Consider the following 14450-nt stretch of genomic DNA (forward strand, 5'->3'; position numbering starts at 1 on the left):
CCCAACCCACCTGCAGCGGCACAGCCTCTCCCCAACGTACCACGGGATGGTCAGAAATCAAGTGAGGCTGGAAGGGATCGCTGGAGGTGCCTGGTCCAACATCTGCGCCGAGCTTTGCGGTTACCCAAGCGTTGGGTGAACTTCTGCCCACACTTAGGTGAGAGGAACAGGGAAAGCCTTTCTGAAGTCAGTCCTTCGAAAGCGAAAGGAGAGGTGGCAAAGCAGCTACCGTTCAATGAACAACCATGGAAATCAACAGGATGCACGAGCTTCCTCCAGCAGGCACGGCTCACGGCTCCGGGCCCACGTCCAAGAGCAGATCTCTTCCAAAATCAGTTTCGGTTTTGATCTCCGCACAACACGGGCTCTGGTACAACAAGCCACGGTGTCTTCAAACGCAAAGCACAAGCCACCACCTCATTTACAAGAGCACCACGGTGCTTGCACCACTGCTACTGCGATGGCTGGTAAATAAATGCAACCCAAGATGACTTCTTAACAGAAGGGAAAAGAAAAAAAAAGCATTAAGGCTTTTTGTTTTTTTGTTACAAATTTAATTTCAGGATTAAAAACGGTGTCCAGTTTGTCTCCGAGTTAGACTGAAACCAAACCAAAGCAGTTCTTCAGACGCTGCCTCTCGTGGTCTTTTATGGTTTGCTGCAGGGAGAAGGGAAACAGAGTCTGGGGAAACCTCTTGGCTGCAAATATGGAAAATTAATTCATCTGGGAGACACTAATTAATGAGTTCCTCCCAGAGCTGATAGTGAAATTTTCCCCATTAGAACAGGCTCCAGGAAAAAGTCAATTTTCTAGGAATAAAGTGTTTCTTTGGGTACTTCTCAGTGTCGTGTTTCCTCTTCTGGTGGAGCAGAGGGATTTCACCGAGACATGACGTGATGGAATGGGCCCACACCTCCTTGGAGAGAGCCTGGAGGGTTCCTCTCGGAGCTGCTGTGAAATCCTGCTCCAATATCCACCTGCTTTTGGAGCTGGGATGTGACAACAGGCTTTGTCCAGCACCCAGGATGGCTCCGGGTCGCAGCCAGGGCTCTGGGGAGCTGGAGGGCTCTTCGTTAGAGCTGGATGGGCTGTTCCTGAAGCGCTGGGGAAGAGGTGAGCGGTGTCAGAGAGCCGAAGAGCTGCCGCGTGCAAGCGTGGCAAAGGTAACCACCTTCATCCCTGCTGCCATCGCTCTGTGGGGGAAAGAGAGGAGACGTGAGAGAAGAGGAAGGCTGGAGAAAGGCTTCCAACCTCGGACACAGCCCCCTCACAGAATCACAGAATCAGCCAGGTTGGAAGAGCCCTCTGGGATCATCGAGTCCAACCATTGCCCTGACACCACCATGTCAACTAGACCAGAGCACTAAGTGCCATGTCCAGGCTTTTCTTAAACCCCTCCAGAGATGGTGACTCCACCACCTCCCTGGGCAGCCCCTTCCAATGGCTAATGACCCTTGCTGAGAAGAAATGCTTCCTAATGTCCAACCTGACCCTCCCCTGGCCAAGCTTGAGGCTGTGTCCTCTTGTCCTATCGCTAGCTGCCTGGGAGAAGAGGCCGACTGCCACTGCGCTACAACCTCCCTTTCAGGTAGTTGTAGACTGCATGTCCCTGTGCAGGTCTTTGCTGGTGAAGGACGAGGCCTTGCCTGTCCCAGTGCTTGTGTTCCCTGCTGATGGCTCGGAGCCATCTGCTACCTCTTGTCCTGGACATGGAGCTCCCCCAGAGCTGGGAGTAGCAGAGCACCCCTCGCCCTGTTGACAATCTGACTTTCAGGTCCAGTTTCGGCCTTGATCCCAGCTTCTGGCTCTGGGGGGGATCCTGGCCCAGAGGGGGCAGTGAAGTCCATGCTCCCCTAGTGAGCACACAGTAACTCTGGGGGAGCTCCAGGGAGCTGTTGGAGCGAGTCCAGAGGAGGCCATGAAGATGCTCAGAGGGCTGGAGCCCCTCTGCTCTGGAGACAGGCTGAGAGAGCTGGGGCTGCTCAGCCTGGAGAAGAGAAGGCTCCGGGGAGACCTTCTAGCACCTTCCAGTACCTGAAGGGGCTACAGGAAAGCTGGAGAGGGGCTTTTTACAAGGGCATGGAGTGACAGGACGAGGGGGAACGGTTTTAAACGGAAAGAGGGGAGATTGAGATGAGATCTGAGGAAGAAATTCTTTGCTGTGAGGGTGGTGAGACCCTGGCCCAGGTTGCCCAGAGCAGCTGTGGCTGCCCCCTCCCTGGCAGTGTTCAAGGCCAGGTTGGATGGGGCTTGGAGCAACCTGGTCTGGTGGAAGGTGTCCCTACCTGTGGCAGGGGGTTGGAACTAGATGGTCTTTAAGGTCCCTTCCAACCCAAACCATCCTGTGATTCTGACACAACCAGATCCCCAAACCAGCCCCACACGAGACCACAATTAGTCTCAGAAGAGAGGTTAAGGCTTGAGTGGATCTGTGGTAACTGCACCACCACCCCGAATCACGCGGTTATGAGTTGTGAGCCAGGATTGTGAGCAGAAGGGCTGGCGAGCTGTGGGCATGAGATCCAGCTACGGGACACTCCGTACTCCCTTCCACTAAAGCTTAGCACTTGGGTTGTCCCTCCCTGGTGAGACAGCTCAGAACAGTCACAGAGCACAGCCAGAACAGCTTGGGAACGCCCCTGATTCAGAAAGGTGATCTCAAAGGCTCAGGGAGGGGACGTACATGAGTCAGAGGGAGCTTCTTCACCACCAGCCTGGAGCTGGGCTGCAGTGTTTGCGTACACTGTGGCACAGAACAAGTGACAGTGGCCCCGTCCTTCGCAGCCTCACTCATCAGCTCCACCCGAAGGAAACGCTCCTAAGAAACAAGAAAAAAAGGGAACAACAACACTCAGAGGAAGCTGAGATACTGGAACAGGTTGTTTTGTACAAAAAACCCCAACCCTAAATCCTTGGTGACAACAAAAACCAAGCAGAAGCCAGCAGCAGCTCGCAAGGAAGGAAGTGAAGTAAGAGCTGGCAACCACGGAAAGGGAACCTACGTGCTTGCACTGAGAGGAGAAGTCAGGATCTGTGGAAGACAACACCCAAATGTGAGGAGTGTGGAAAAAAAAATGTCTCACTATTGAAATCACAGTGTGGAGCAGCAGGAACGGAGGGAAAAATGTCACAGAATCACAGAATCAACCAGGTTGGAAGAGCCCTCTGGGATCACCGAGTCCAACCATTGCCCTGACACCACCATGGCAACTAGACCATGGCACTAAGTGCCATGTCCAGGCTTTTCTTAAACCCCTCCAGAGATGGTGACTCCACCACCTCCCTGGGCAGCCCCTTCCAATGGCTAATGACCCTTGCTGAGAAGAAATGCTTCCTCATGTCCAGCCTGACCCTCCCCTGGCGAAGCTGAAGTGCAGGTATCGGGGCCCTAAATTGTCCCGCTTGAGGATTTGTTACCTTGGAAAGGTCTAACTTACCCCAGCCAATGCTAAAAGGTGTTCCAGGGACTTTGACATTAGCAAATACTTCTTGGCGCGTGTCACTGCTACATAGAGCAGGTTCCATTCATCCTCAGGGTACAAGCCTAGGTTGGAGGAGAGATCACCAATAGCTTTAGAGAACAGGAATGGACAGCTCTGCTGTTCTTCTGATGCTTCAGCTTGTACTTAGAATCATAGAATAGAATCACAGAATGGTTTGGGTTGGGAAGGACCTTAAAGATCATCTAGTTCCAACCCCCTGCCACAGGCAGGGACACCTTCCACCAGACCAGGTTGCTCCAAGCCCCATCCAACCTGGCCTTGAACACTGCCAGGGAGGGGGCAGCCACAGCTTCTCTGGGCAACCTGGGCCAGGGTCTCTCCACCCTCACAGCAAAGAATTTCTCCCTCAGATCTCATCTCAATCTCCCCTCTTTCAGTTTAAAACCATTCCCCCTCGTCCTGTCACTCCATGCCCTTGTAAAAAGGTCCCTTCCAACCCAAACCATCCTGTGATTCTATGACTCTACCACTAGTACAGCCAGTGGCACTTGACACCACCGAGAAGCGGGGGGCTCGCAGGACCAGCACCAGCAGCACGCTTTGCTTTCCCACTGTCCGATCAGGATGGGGACCACACGCGGCTGTTCCCTTACCGACACAGAAGTTAGATCTCTGGTAATCATCCCTGAGATACGGTACTTTCACGAAGTCATCTGCAATCTGCACCGTATCAAACTCCAGGCCTTTGGCTTTGTGGACAGTACCTAGTAGATAATCTGTAACCAGCACACATGGGGAACAAGGAGGAGATAAGATCAGTCATTGCAGCAATAACGGTATTTTTAACTTCACGAGGCGCTGAATCAAATGAAATTATTTCATTCCACATTCATTTCACCTCTCCTCAAACATAAATCACAGAATCCCAGAATCAATGAGGTTGGAAGAGCCCTCTGGGATCATCGAGTCCAACCATTGCCCTGACACCACCATGCCAACTAGACCAGGACACTAAGTGCCATGTCCAGGCTTTTCTTAAACCCCTCCAGAGATGGTGACTCCACCACCTCCCTGGGCAGCCCCTTCCAATGGCTAATGACCCTTGCTGAGAAGAAATGCTTCCGAATGTCCAACCTGAACCTCCCCTGGCGAAGCTTCAGGCTGTGTCCTCTTGTCCTATCGCTGGTTGCCTGGGAGAAGAGGCCGACTCCCACTCCGCTACAACCTCCCTTCAGGTAGTTGTAGACTGCACTAAGGTCACCTCTGAGCCTCCTCTTCTCCAGGCTAAACACCCCCAGCTCCCTCAGCCATTCCTCAGAGGTCAGACCCTCCAGACCCTTCACCACTTGGTCGACCTCCTCTGGACTCGCTCCAACACCTCAACATCTCTCTTGAAGTGCGGGGCCCAGAACTGGACACAGGATTCAAGGTGCGGCCTCACCAGTGCCGGGTACAGAGGGACGATCCCTTCCCTAGACTGGCTGGCTACACTACTCCTAAGAGAGGCCAGGATGCCACCGGGCTTAAGACAACTTCCCAGCCAAGGAAAGTGTCTGGTTGTCAGCAGCCTGAGCCCCAGCCCCAACTCCCAAACACGAACGCTCTTTATTTGATGAATTTTGGACTCGATTGCTTTGTGCCCTCCTCAAATTTTAGGCAGCAACTTGCAGGGCAACTACAACAGGAATCCCAAAAAGCAGGATAAAGCCCTAGGGCTTTCCAACTGTAGGAGATATTGGGGCCAAAGGTTTTTTTGCCTCTAGCAAAGTCACATTAAGAAAACCTTTGGTGGCAAATTCATTGCACTGAAATCCACCTGGAGACCCAGATGTACCCCAAAAGCTGCTGTTCAACATCCTTCCTCCCCAAAAGACCCACTTGATCCAAATGTAGCTTTTTTTTTTTTTGCAGAACGAGGTGGATTCAGCTCTGAAGCTGGATTAAAAAAAAGACCTGAATTTTCTCCTCTATCAAAGACACAGCTTGGCTTTACCTGCCACGGCTTCTTGTGACACGTGGCTGCTCTCAATCCTCTGCACCAGCTCAGGGATCCGCTCTTTGTACTTCTCCACTATCGCAATCTTCACCTCCAGGTCTTTGTCGTCGATGTGCTCTGCATATTCCTTTAAACCAAAGAAGCCCCGAGTTTCTTCCCATTTTTTGATGAAGGAGTCATTGATAACAAGGTTTGCTGAAAAGAAAGTAGCAGGTAACATGAGTTTATTTGACACACATATATAATGGTATTTTTAAATTCTAATCAAATTTCAGGGCATTATGGCAGTGTGGGGCAGCGGGTGGGCTGCTGCTGTGGGATGCAGGGTCTTGGGAGGTCCTCCTCGCTCTGCGATGGGTGGTTTTCGCTCCAGATCTTCTCTTTACTGATGCAAAGCACTGTCAGAGCTCGATGCTCTCATCAGAGTGGGTCGTTTCACAAAGCAGAATCACAGAACAGTTAAGGGTTGGAAGGGACCTCTGGAGATCATCCAGCCCAACCCTGCACAAGCAGGATCACCCAGAGCACGTTGCACAGGGTCACGTCCAAGCGGGTTTGAATATCTCCAGAGAAGGAGACTCCCCCCCTCCCTGGGCAGCCTGTGCCAGGGCTCTGGCACCCTCACACCAAAGAAGTTCCTCCTCATATTCAGATGGAACTTCCCATGTTTCAGTTTGTGCCCGTTGCCCCTTGTGCTGTTACTGGGCACCACTGAGAAGAGTCTTGCCCCATCCCCTTGACACCCACCCCTAAGGTATTTTTTAGAATCACCGAATCGTTCTGGTTGGAAAGGACCTGTAAGATCATCAGCCATGTCCCTCAGCACCACATCTACATGGCTTTTAAATCCCCCCAGGGATGGGGATTCCACCACTGCCCTGGGCAGCCTATTCCAATGCTTGACAACCCTTTCAGGGAAGAAATTGTCCCTGATCTCCAATCTAAACCTCCCCTGGCACAACTTGAGGCTGTTTCCTCTTGTCCTGTCACTTGTTAGCTGGGAGAAGAGACCGACACCCACCTCACTACACCCTCCTTTCAGGCAGTTGTAGAGAGCGAGAAGGTCTCCCCTCAGCCTCCTTTTCTCCAGGCTAAACCCCCCCAGGTCCCTCAGCCGCTCCTCATCACACTTGTGCTCCAGACCCTTCACCAGCTCCGTTGCCCTTCTCTGGACTCACTCCAGCACCTCAAGGTCTTTCTTGTAGTGAGGGGCCCAAAACTGCACCCAGGATTCGAGGTGCGGCCTCACCAGTGCCGAGTACAGGGGAAAATGGGACAAATAAAAACTTCTCAATGGGATCAATAGGATCAATCAATGAGGTTGGAAGAGCCCTCTGGGATCATCGAGTCCAACCATTGCCCTGACACCACCATGGCAACTAGACCAGGGCACTAAGTGCCATGTCCAGTCTTTTCTTAAACCCTCCAGAGATGGTGACTCCACCACCTCCCTGGGCAGCCCCTTCCAATGGCTAATGACCCTTGCTGAGAAGAAATGCTTCCTAATGTCTAAAATAGCACAGCCCGTGACGCTGCCATTGAGAAGCCAGTTTTCAACAGGTAACTGCATGAGGAAATAGAAAATAAAGCACCAAGAAGCGTGCTGCTTTCCATCGCCACAGCAAAAACTAAACAAATCTGTGCCGCTGCAGGGAGGACCACAGACAGAGAGCAGGGTGAGGATGTACTCACCTTTTTTCCGTTTATCTGCGGGTTGACTGAGTTTCCAAATATCATAAATTCTGCTCAGGCCGAAACGGGCAAGCCCCTAAAACAAAGAACAATTTATCTTAATAGAGAGAAGCAAAGGTGCTGTCTAGAGTGTCTAGAGAATGTAGCAGGGCCCAGTGGTTAGTGGTGTTAAGAGGGAGGGAATAAGGGAAACGTGAATAAGAACAAGTGCTGGGTCTTACACTTGGGCCACAACAACCCCCCGCAGCGCTACAGGCTGGGGGAAGAGTGGTTAGAAAGAGCCCTGGGGGTGCTGATGGACAGGCGGCTGAACATGAGCCAGCAGTGTGCCCAGGTGGCCAAGAAGGCCAATGGCATCCTGGCCTCTATCAGGAACAGTGTAGCCAGCCGGTCTGGGGAAGGGATCGTCCCTCTGTACTCGGCACTGGTGAGGCCGCACCTTGAATCCTGTGTCCAGTTCTGGGCCCTGCACTTCAAGAAAGATGTTGAGGTGTTGGAGTGAGTCCAGAGGAGGGCGACCAAGCTGGGGTTTTCCCCTTACCCCAATCACGTGTATTCTAATCGGTGTCTCTCTTCCAGTAAGTCTCACAGCATCCTCGAACACATTAAAATTGCTTCGTGATAAGATTGTTATCTTGCTTTCCATGCTGCCTCTCACATCACCTGCGTGAAGACATTCCCAGTTAGCCAGGGCAGTTGGAAAGCAGATACCTAAACCCAAAGATCTCCATAAATCAGGATTAACCCTGAGACACACTTTATTATGCAGTAGCTCTGTAACTCCTGGTCACTGAACTGAGCTGACTGATCCCACAGATGCACCGATACAACTTACCCTTTTGGTTTCCACCCACTAATGTCTTACTCCTGATCCTCTTGCAGACATCCAGAATGGTTGCTCCAACGTAAGCTATTTCAGGACCAAATCTGAAACTCTACGTGGAAAACAGCAAGGAAAAGAAGAGGAACTTGTTAGAACCTACAAATGTATTACTCTATATGGAATGACACAATTCCCACCAAACTTCTGGACAATGTTTCTCTTAGAAAAAGCACCCAAATCCCCCCCAAACTATTCCTAGAAATCCTGGTCACTCTTACACCCAAGGAGACAGGAACTGTGCTGTGAGATGGGACTATCATACAGGGCAAAATGTGGTTTCCAGCCTCTCCACCCCAACAGCTGCCACTGCCAAGACTCTTCCCCAGCAAGTTAATGCGACATGGCACGTCCGTCCTGCAGCAGGGCAGGGGCTAGAGGTGGTGGGAAAGCAGCCAGGTCCCTCACTTTGCAGGGCAGCTGGAGAGCTGATGGACCAGAGCAGCAGAGCAGGGCTGGACGTTGCTCCTTATGGTTTCCTAACCCATAGATCTGGGGCCAACAAAGTGTCGCGAAGTCAAAGCTTGAATCATAGAATTGTTTCGGTTGGAAAAGACCTTTAAGATCATCAAGTCCAACCGTAAACCTAAGACTGCCAAATCCACCATTAAACCATGTCCCTCAGCACCACATCTACACGGCTTTTAAACACATCCAGGGTATCCTTATTTCCATGTGAAGTCCATCCCAGAGTCTTGCTCTTCCCATGGTTAGAAACATTCATTTAATGTCTAGCCTAATTTACAAGACCAGCTTCTCCCATGATATTAGTCTTTACACAGTTCTCCCTTCTCGGCACTCACTCCCAACGTCTTCTATCACGAGCAAAGATGCCTCCTCAGTGCGAGTCCAGAGGAGGGCGACCAAGCTGGTGAAGGGTCCGGAGGGTCTGACCTACGAGGAACGGCTGAGGGAGCTGGGGGTGTTTAGCCTGGAGAAGAGGAGGCTCAGAGGTGACCTTAGTGCAGTCTACAACTCCCTGAAGGGAGGTTGTAGTGAAGTGGGAGTCGGCCTCTTCTCCCAGGCAACTCGCGATAGGACAAGAGGACACAGCCTCAAGCTTCGCCAGGGGAGGTTCAGGTTGGACATTAGGAAGCATTTCTTCTCAGCAAGGGTCATTAGCCATTGGAAGGGGCTTCCCAGGGAGGTGGTGGAGTCACCATCTCTGGAGGTGTTTAAGAAAAGCCTGGACATGGCACTTAGTGCCATGGTCTAGTTGCCATGGTGGTGTCAGGGCAACGGTTGGACTGGATGATCCCAGAGGGCTCTTCCAACCTGGTTGATTCTGTGATTCTGTGAAAGGTGTCTCGTTATCAAGTTTAATCAAGTTTCACTAACATCATGATCAAAAACACCAGTGCCTGGCTGAGCACAACACCTCCAGCAGCAAAGAGAAGCGGAAAACATTGTTACCCAAAAAACTCCACAAGCGAGGTGATGCAAGACTGGTCCCCAAGACTTGTCACAAGATGTGCCACTGCAAATCAAGGCATCCTGTGATTCTATGAAACAAGCCATACACTAAGGTCTCCACCCCAGTACCCATTTTTCAAGCCACTTGGCTTTCCTAGTGATGGGGTCACTCCACTAAGAGGCACAAAGCAGCTCTGCACTGTGGAACGTGCCCAGCAAAGCACGCCGCTAATCCAGGCAGAGCCATTCAGAGAGACCTGGACAGGCTGGAGAGTTGGGCGGGGAGAAATTTAATGAACTATAACAAGGGCAAGTGTAGAGTCCTGCATCTGGGCAAGAACAACCCCATGTACCAGTACAAGTTGGGGACAGAGCTGTTGGAGAGCAGCGTAGGGGAAAGGGACCTGGGGGTCCTAGTGGACAGCAGGATGACCATGAGCCAGCAGTGTGCCCTTGTGGCCAAGAAGGCCAATGGCATCCTGGGGTGGATTAGAAGGGGTGTGGTTAGCAGGTCAAGAGAGGTTCTCCTCCCCCTCTACTCTGCCCTGGTGAGGCCGCATCTGGAATATTGTGTCCAGTTCTGGGCCCCTCAGTTCAAGAAGGACAGGGAACTGCTAGAGAGAGTCCAGCGCAGAGCCACGAAGATGATTAAGGGGGTGGAACATCTCCCTTCTGAGGAGAGGCTGAGGGAGCTGGGTCTCTTTAGCTTGGAGAAGAGGAGACTGAGGGGGGACCTCATTAATGTTTATAAATATGTAAAGGGCAAGTGTCATGAGGATGGAGCCAGGCTCTTCTCAGTGACATCCCTTGACAGGACAAGGGGCAATGGGTGCAAGCTGGAACACAGGAGGTTCCACATAAATATGAGGAAAAACTTCTTTACGGTGAGGGTGACCGAACACTGGCACAGGCTGCCCAGAGAGGTTGTGGAGTCTCCTTCTCTGGAGACATTCAAACCCGCCTGGACGCGTTCCTGTGTGACATGATCCAGGTAATCCTGCTCCGGCAGGGGGATTGGACTAGATGATCTTTCGAGGTCCCTTCCAATCCCTAACATTCTGTGATTCTGTGATTCTGTGATGGTGACAATCTCAAGAAGTCTGGCTGTTAGATGCCTTCTGAAAAAGGATGTGAAACATTTTCCACTGCGTTAGGGATCTGTCCAGGGAAGGACAGCAGCAGACCCTCATCTTACCTGGGTGAGGTAGTAGACATGGGTGTGAGGCACTGAGGAGAGGGTATTGACAGCGCCTCGGAAGGTGTAGATCTGCTGGTGAGGGTCTCCTACGAGGATTATACCACACGTCTGTGACAGCACAATATCCACGATGGCTGCAGGAAAACATTGGAGCATTAAGGAGGAGCCTGCTCATAAACCAAGAGTGAGCTGTGCAGTATCTCTTGGCTGCACAGAGGCAAAATCTCTTGCCTGATGACATTTAAGAAAGGGCCAACACAGCTGCAGGAGACAACAGGCTGGGGAGAAGCAAAGGGAAGCATGCAGCTGACTGGGAGCTCTACAAATGTCCTCTCGCTATTTCAGTCTGACGGTGTTTTTCCCTGGACTGCAGCTGCACAGCATCTTAGTGCCACACTTGTGAGCCCAGCACAAACCCACCACCCATCCCCAGTAACCCAGACGTGCCGCACGTATGAGCACGGACTCAGCGCACACCTCAGAAAGCCCTTCAGTCCACGTCGACCAAGCCTGCCCAAGGTTCAGTGACACTGACAGAGCAACTGCTTGAATCATAGAATCACAGAATGGTTTGGGTTGGAAGGGACCTTAAAGATCATCTAGTTCAACCCCCTGCTACGGGCAGGGACACCTTCCACTAGACCGCAGCTCACATTGTGTGCTTCTGCAAAAGCACAGCCCTGTAGAAATTCTTTGCTGTGAGGGTGGTGAGACCCTGGCCCAGGTTGCCCAGAGAAGCTGTGGCTGCCCCCTCCCTGGCAGTGTTCAAGGCCAGGTTGGATGGGGCTTGGAGCAACCTGGTCTGGTGGAAGATGTCCCTGCCCGTGGCAGGGGGGTTGGAACTGGATGATCTTTAAGGTCCCTTCCAACCCAAACCATCCTGTGATTCTATTCCATGATACTATGATTTAATATCTGCTGAAAAGACCAGGCCTTCTTCTGCCCAGCTTCTTTTGCTCCTCAGCACACAGTTCGGTCTGCTTAGATCTCTTTGCAGAACCAATTCAACTCGCTTTGCAACAGAGAGCTACTCCTCATATCCCTGGCAAAGCAAGCCAGAAGCTTTCTGCTACGTGACTCAGGAATACCTGGGATGGTGCAAGAAACAGGCAAGACTTGCATCCAGTGCCGGGGCGGGATGGAGCAGCTCTTATTGCCGTCTACAACTACCTGAAGGGAGGTTGTAGCGCAGTGGGAGTCAGCCTCTTCTCCCAGGCAACCAGCGATAGGACAAGAGGACACAGCCTCAAGCTTCACCAGGGGAGGTTCAGGTTGGACATTAGGAAGCATTTCTTCTCAGCAAGGGTCATTAGCCATTGGAAGGGGCTGCCCAGGGAGGTGGTGGAGTCACCATCTCTGGAGGGGTTTAAGAAAAGCCTGGACATGGCACTTAGTGCCATGGTCTGGTTGACATGGTGGTGTCAGGGCAATGGTTGGACTCGATGATCCCAGAGGGCTCTTCCAACCTCATTGATTCTGTGATTCTGTGCTCTTCTGGTAGCTGAACCATTTAATGTCTCCCCACTCTGTAATAAACCATGTCCTCGGCCATGCTGGTATTGTTTTTCCCCTCTTAGCAACAAAGCAATAGCAAAAGGGTCTGGAAGGCATGTCTGGATGCCCAAAGCAACTGACAGCAACCCCTCAAGCTGATGCACATGTGCTCTTGTAGCCTGCTTACAAGCTGCCTCACTGAACTGGGACCAAGCAAAGGGTCAGTTATGCTGTTACAGCTGAGGGGCAGAATTTTTTTTAATTGTGCTTCTTCTCACACACCCCTGAGCACAAGAACATCTTCTCTGTAAAGTGCTTAGGAAGGTTGCAGCTCTGTCTCCTGTCACCGCTCACCTGGAGTGCAGTCCTGTGCTTCGTCGACAAAAATGGCGTCATATCCCGAGAGCTGAGGCTTGCTGAGCTGCCAAAGTTTCAAATACCCTGAGAGAAAGAACAAGGCACATCAGTGAGAGGGTAATTTTGTCATCATAAAACACCATGATCTTTAAAACAAGTCCCCTTTTAAAAAAACTCTTTCTGGCCCTACTTCTTGCTTGGAATTTACATGACATTGGGGCCAGACCTGTTGGAGAGCAGCGTAGGGAAAAGGGACCTGGGGGTCCTAGTGGACAGCAGGATGACCATGAGCCAGCAGTGTGCCCTTGTGGCCAAGGCAGCCAATGGCCTCCTGGGGTGTATTAGAAGGGGTGTGGTCAGCAGGTCGAGAGAGGTTCTCCTCCCCCTCTACTCTGCCCTGGTGAGGCCGCATCTGGAATATTGTGTCCAGTTCTGGGTCCCTCAGTTCAAGAAGGACAGGGAAGTGCTAGAGAGAGTCCAGCGCAGAGCCACGAAGATGATGAAGGGGGTGGAACATCTCCCTTCTGAGGAGAGGCTGAGGGAGCTGGGTCTCTTTAGCTTGGAGAAGAGGAGACTGAGGGGGGACCTCATTAATGTTTATAAATATGTAAAGGGCAAGTGTCATGAGGATGGAGCCAGGCTCTTCTCAGTGACATCCATTGACAGGACAAGGGGCAACGGGTGCAAGCTGGAACACAGGAGGTTCCACATAAATATGAGGGAAAACTTCTTTACAGTGAGGGTGACTCTGGGCACAGGCTGCCCAGAGAGGTTGTGGAGTCTCCTTCTCCGGAGACATTCAAAACCCGCCTGGACGCGTTCCTGTGTGACATGATCCAGGTAATCCTGCTCCGGCAGGGGATTGGGCTAGATGATCTTTCGAGGTCCCTTCCAATCCCTGACATTCTGTTAGCATTCGTTTGCCCACTGTCCCACCCATAATTTCTACGATTCTGCTGCCAATCACACACATCTGAATAGTTCCACCATTTTCAGAGGCCGAACAGGAAAAATGAACAAACTTTCAGTCCTCGGGCCTGTTTTGAGCTCCTTGGTGAGCCAGTGGCAGGAGAACAGGAATTTTATACTTTTTGATGCTCATTCCTGGTGCACAGTCAGAAGTAAGAAGTATGAATCTGTTTAGTTTTCTACTAAAGCTCTTTATTTGAAGGCATTTGACATCTGTACTCTCTTACCATCACAAGTCATCTTGTATTTCTTCTCTGCGTCTCCATCCAGCTTCTTCATGTTGCGCCATATCTCTTTCGCCTCTTGCACGTTGATCTAGAAAGAGAAAACAGAAGGGTCTGGATAGATCACTTTGAGTGGAAAAACAGTCCAGGCAGAGCAGATCTTGAAAGGCTTCTCCGAAGCCTTTCTCCTCCTAATTCTCTTCTGTGTTACCACCAGTTAACTACTTCTCAACATGGTCTTTTCCAAATGTAGCCCCCTGAAGAAGGGCATTTCTTTGGCTCAGCTATTTATTGTATCATTTTGGTTGGAAAAGATCTTTAAGATCATTGAGTCCAACCATTAACCCAACACTGCCAAGGCCACCACTAACCCATGCTCCTCAGCACCACATCTACACGGCTTTTGAATCCCCCGCGGGATGGTGACTCCACCACTGCCCTGGGCAGCCTGTGCCAGTGCTTGACAACCCTTTCAGGGAAGAAATTGTCCCTGATCTCCAATTTAAACCTCCCCTGGCACAACTTGAGGCCGTTTCCTCTCATCCTATCATTTGTTACCTGGAAGAAGTTCCAGCAGACTGGCACAGGCTGCCCAGAGAGGTTGTGGAGTCTCCTTCTCTGAAAACATTCAAAACCCACCTGGACACGTTCCTGTGTGATATGGTCTAGGTAATCCTGCTCTGGCAGGGGACTGGACTAGATGATCCTTCAAGGTCCCTTCCAATCCCTGACATTCTGTGATTCTGTGACTTTGCATTTATTTTGGCTTCTCTGAGGAGCTTGT

General features: G+C 51.3%; 1 protein-coding gene across 3 annotated transcripts in view; it reads right to left on the reverse strand.

Moving 5' to 3' along the window:
- Positions 1 to 934: 934 nt before the first annotated feature.
- Positions 935 to 14450, reverse strand: part of FBH1 (F-box DNA helicase 1) — a 41330-nt gene continuing 27814 nt past the window's right edge. For all 3 annotated transcript variants that reach the window (XM_068401488.1, XM_068401489.1, XM_068401487.1), the window contains exons 13-23: positions 13670 to 13757; positions 12471 to 12557; positions 10620 to 10756; positions 7967 to 8066; positions 7673 to 7794; positions 7132 to 7207; positions 5437 to 5634; positions 4097 to 4219; positions 3438 to 3544; positions 2684 to 2818; positions 935 to 1193 (exon numbers count right to left, since the gene is read on the reverse strand). In XM_068401488.1, coding sequence (XP_068257589.1) covers positions 1074 to 1193; positions 2684 to 2818; positions 3438 to 3544; positions 4097 to 4219; positions 5437 to 5634; positions 7132 to 7207; positions 7673 to 7794; positions 7967 to 8066; positions 10620 to 10756; positions 12471 to 12557; positions 13670 to 13757 — 1293 coding nt within the window. In that variant the 3' untranslated portion in view covers positions 935 to 1073. The remainder of the gene's footprint in view (positions 1194 to 2683; positions 2819 to 3437; positions 3545 to 4096; positions 4220 to 5436; positions 5635 to 7131; positions 7208 to 7672; positions 7795 to 7966; positions 8067 to 10619; positions 10757 to 12470; positions 12558 to 13669; positions 13758 to 14450) is intronic.

This window comes from Nyctibius grandis, chromosome 5, assembly GCF_013368605.1.
Source record: "Nyctibius grandis isolate bNycGra1 chromosome 5, bNycGra1.pri, whole genome shotgun sequence".
Classification (NCBI taxonomy): Eukaryota; Metazoa; Chordata; class Aves; order Nyctibiiformes; family Nyctibiidae; genus Nyctibius; species Nyctibius grandis.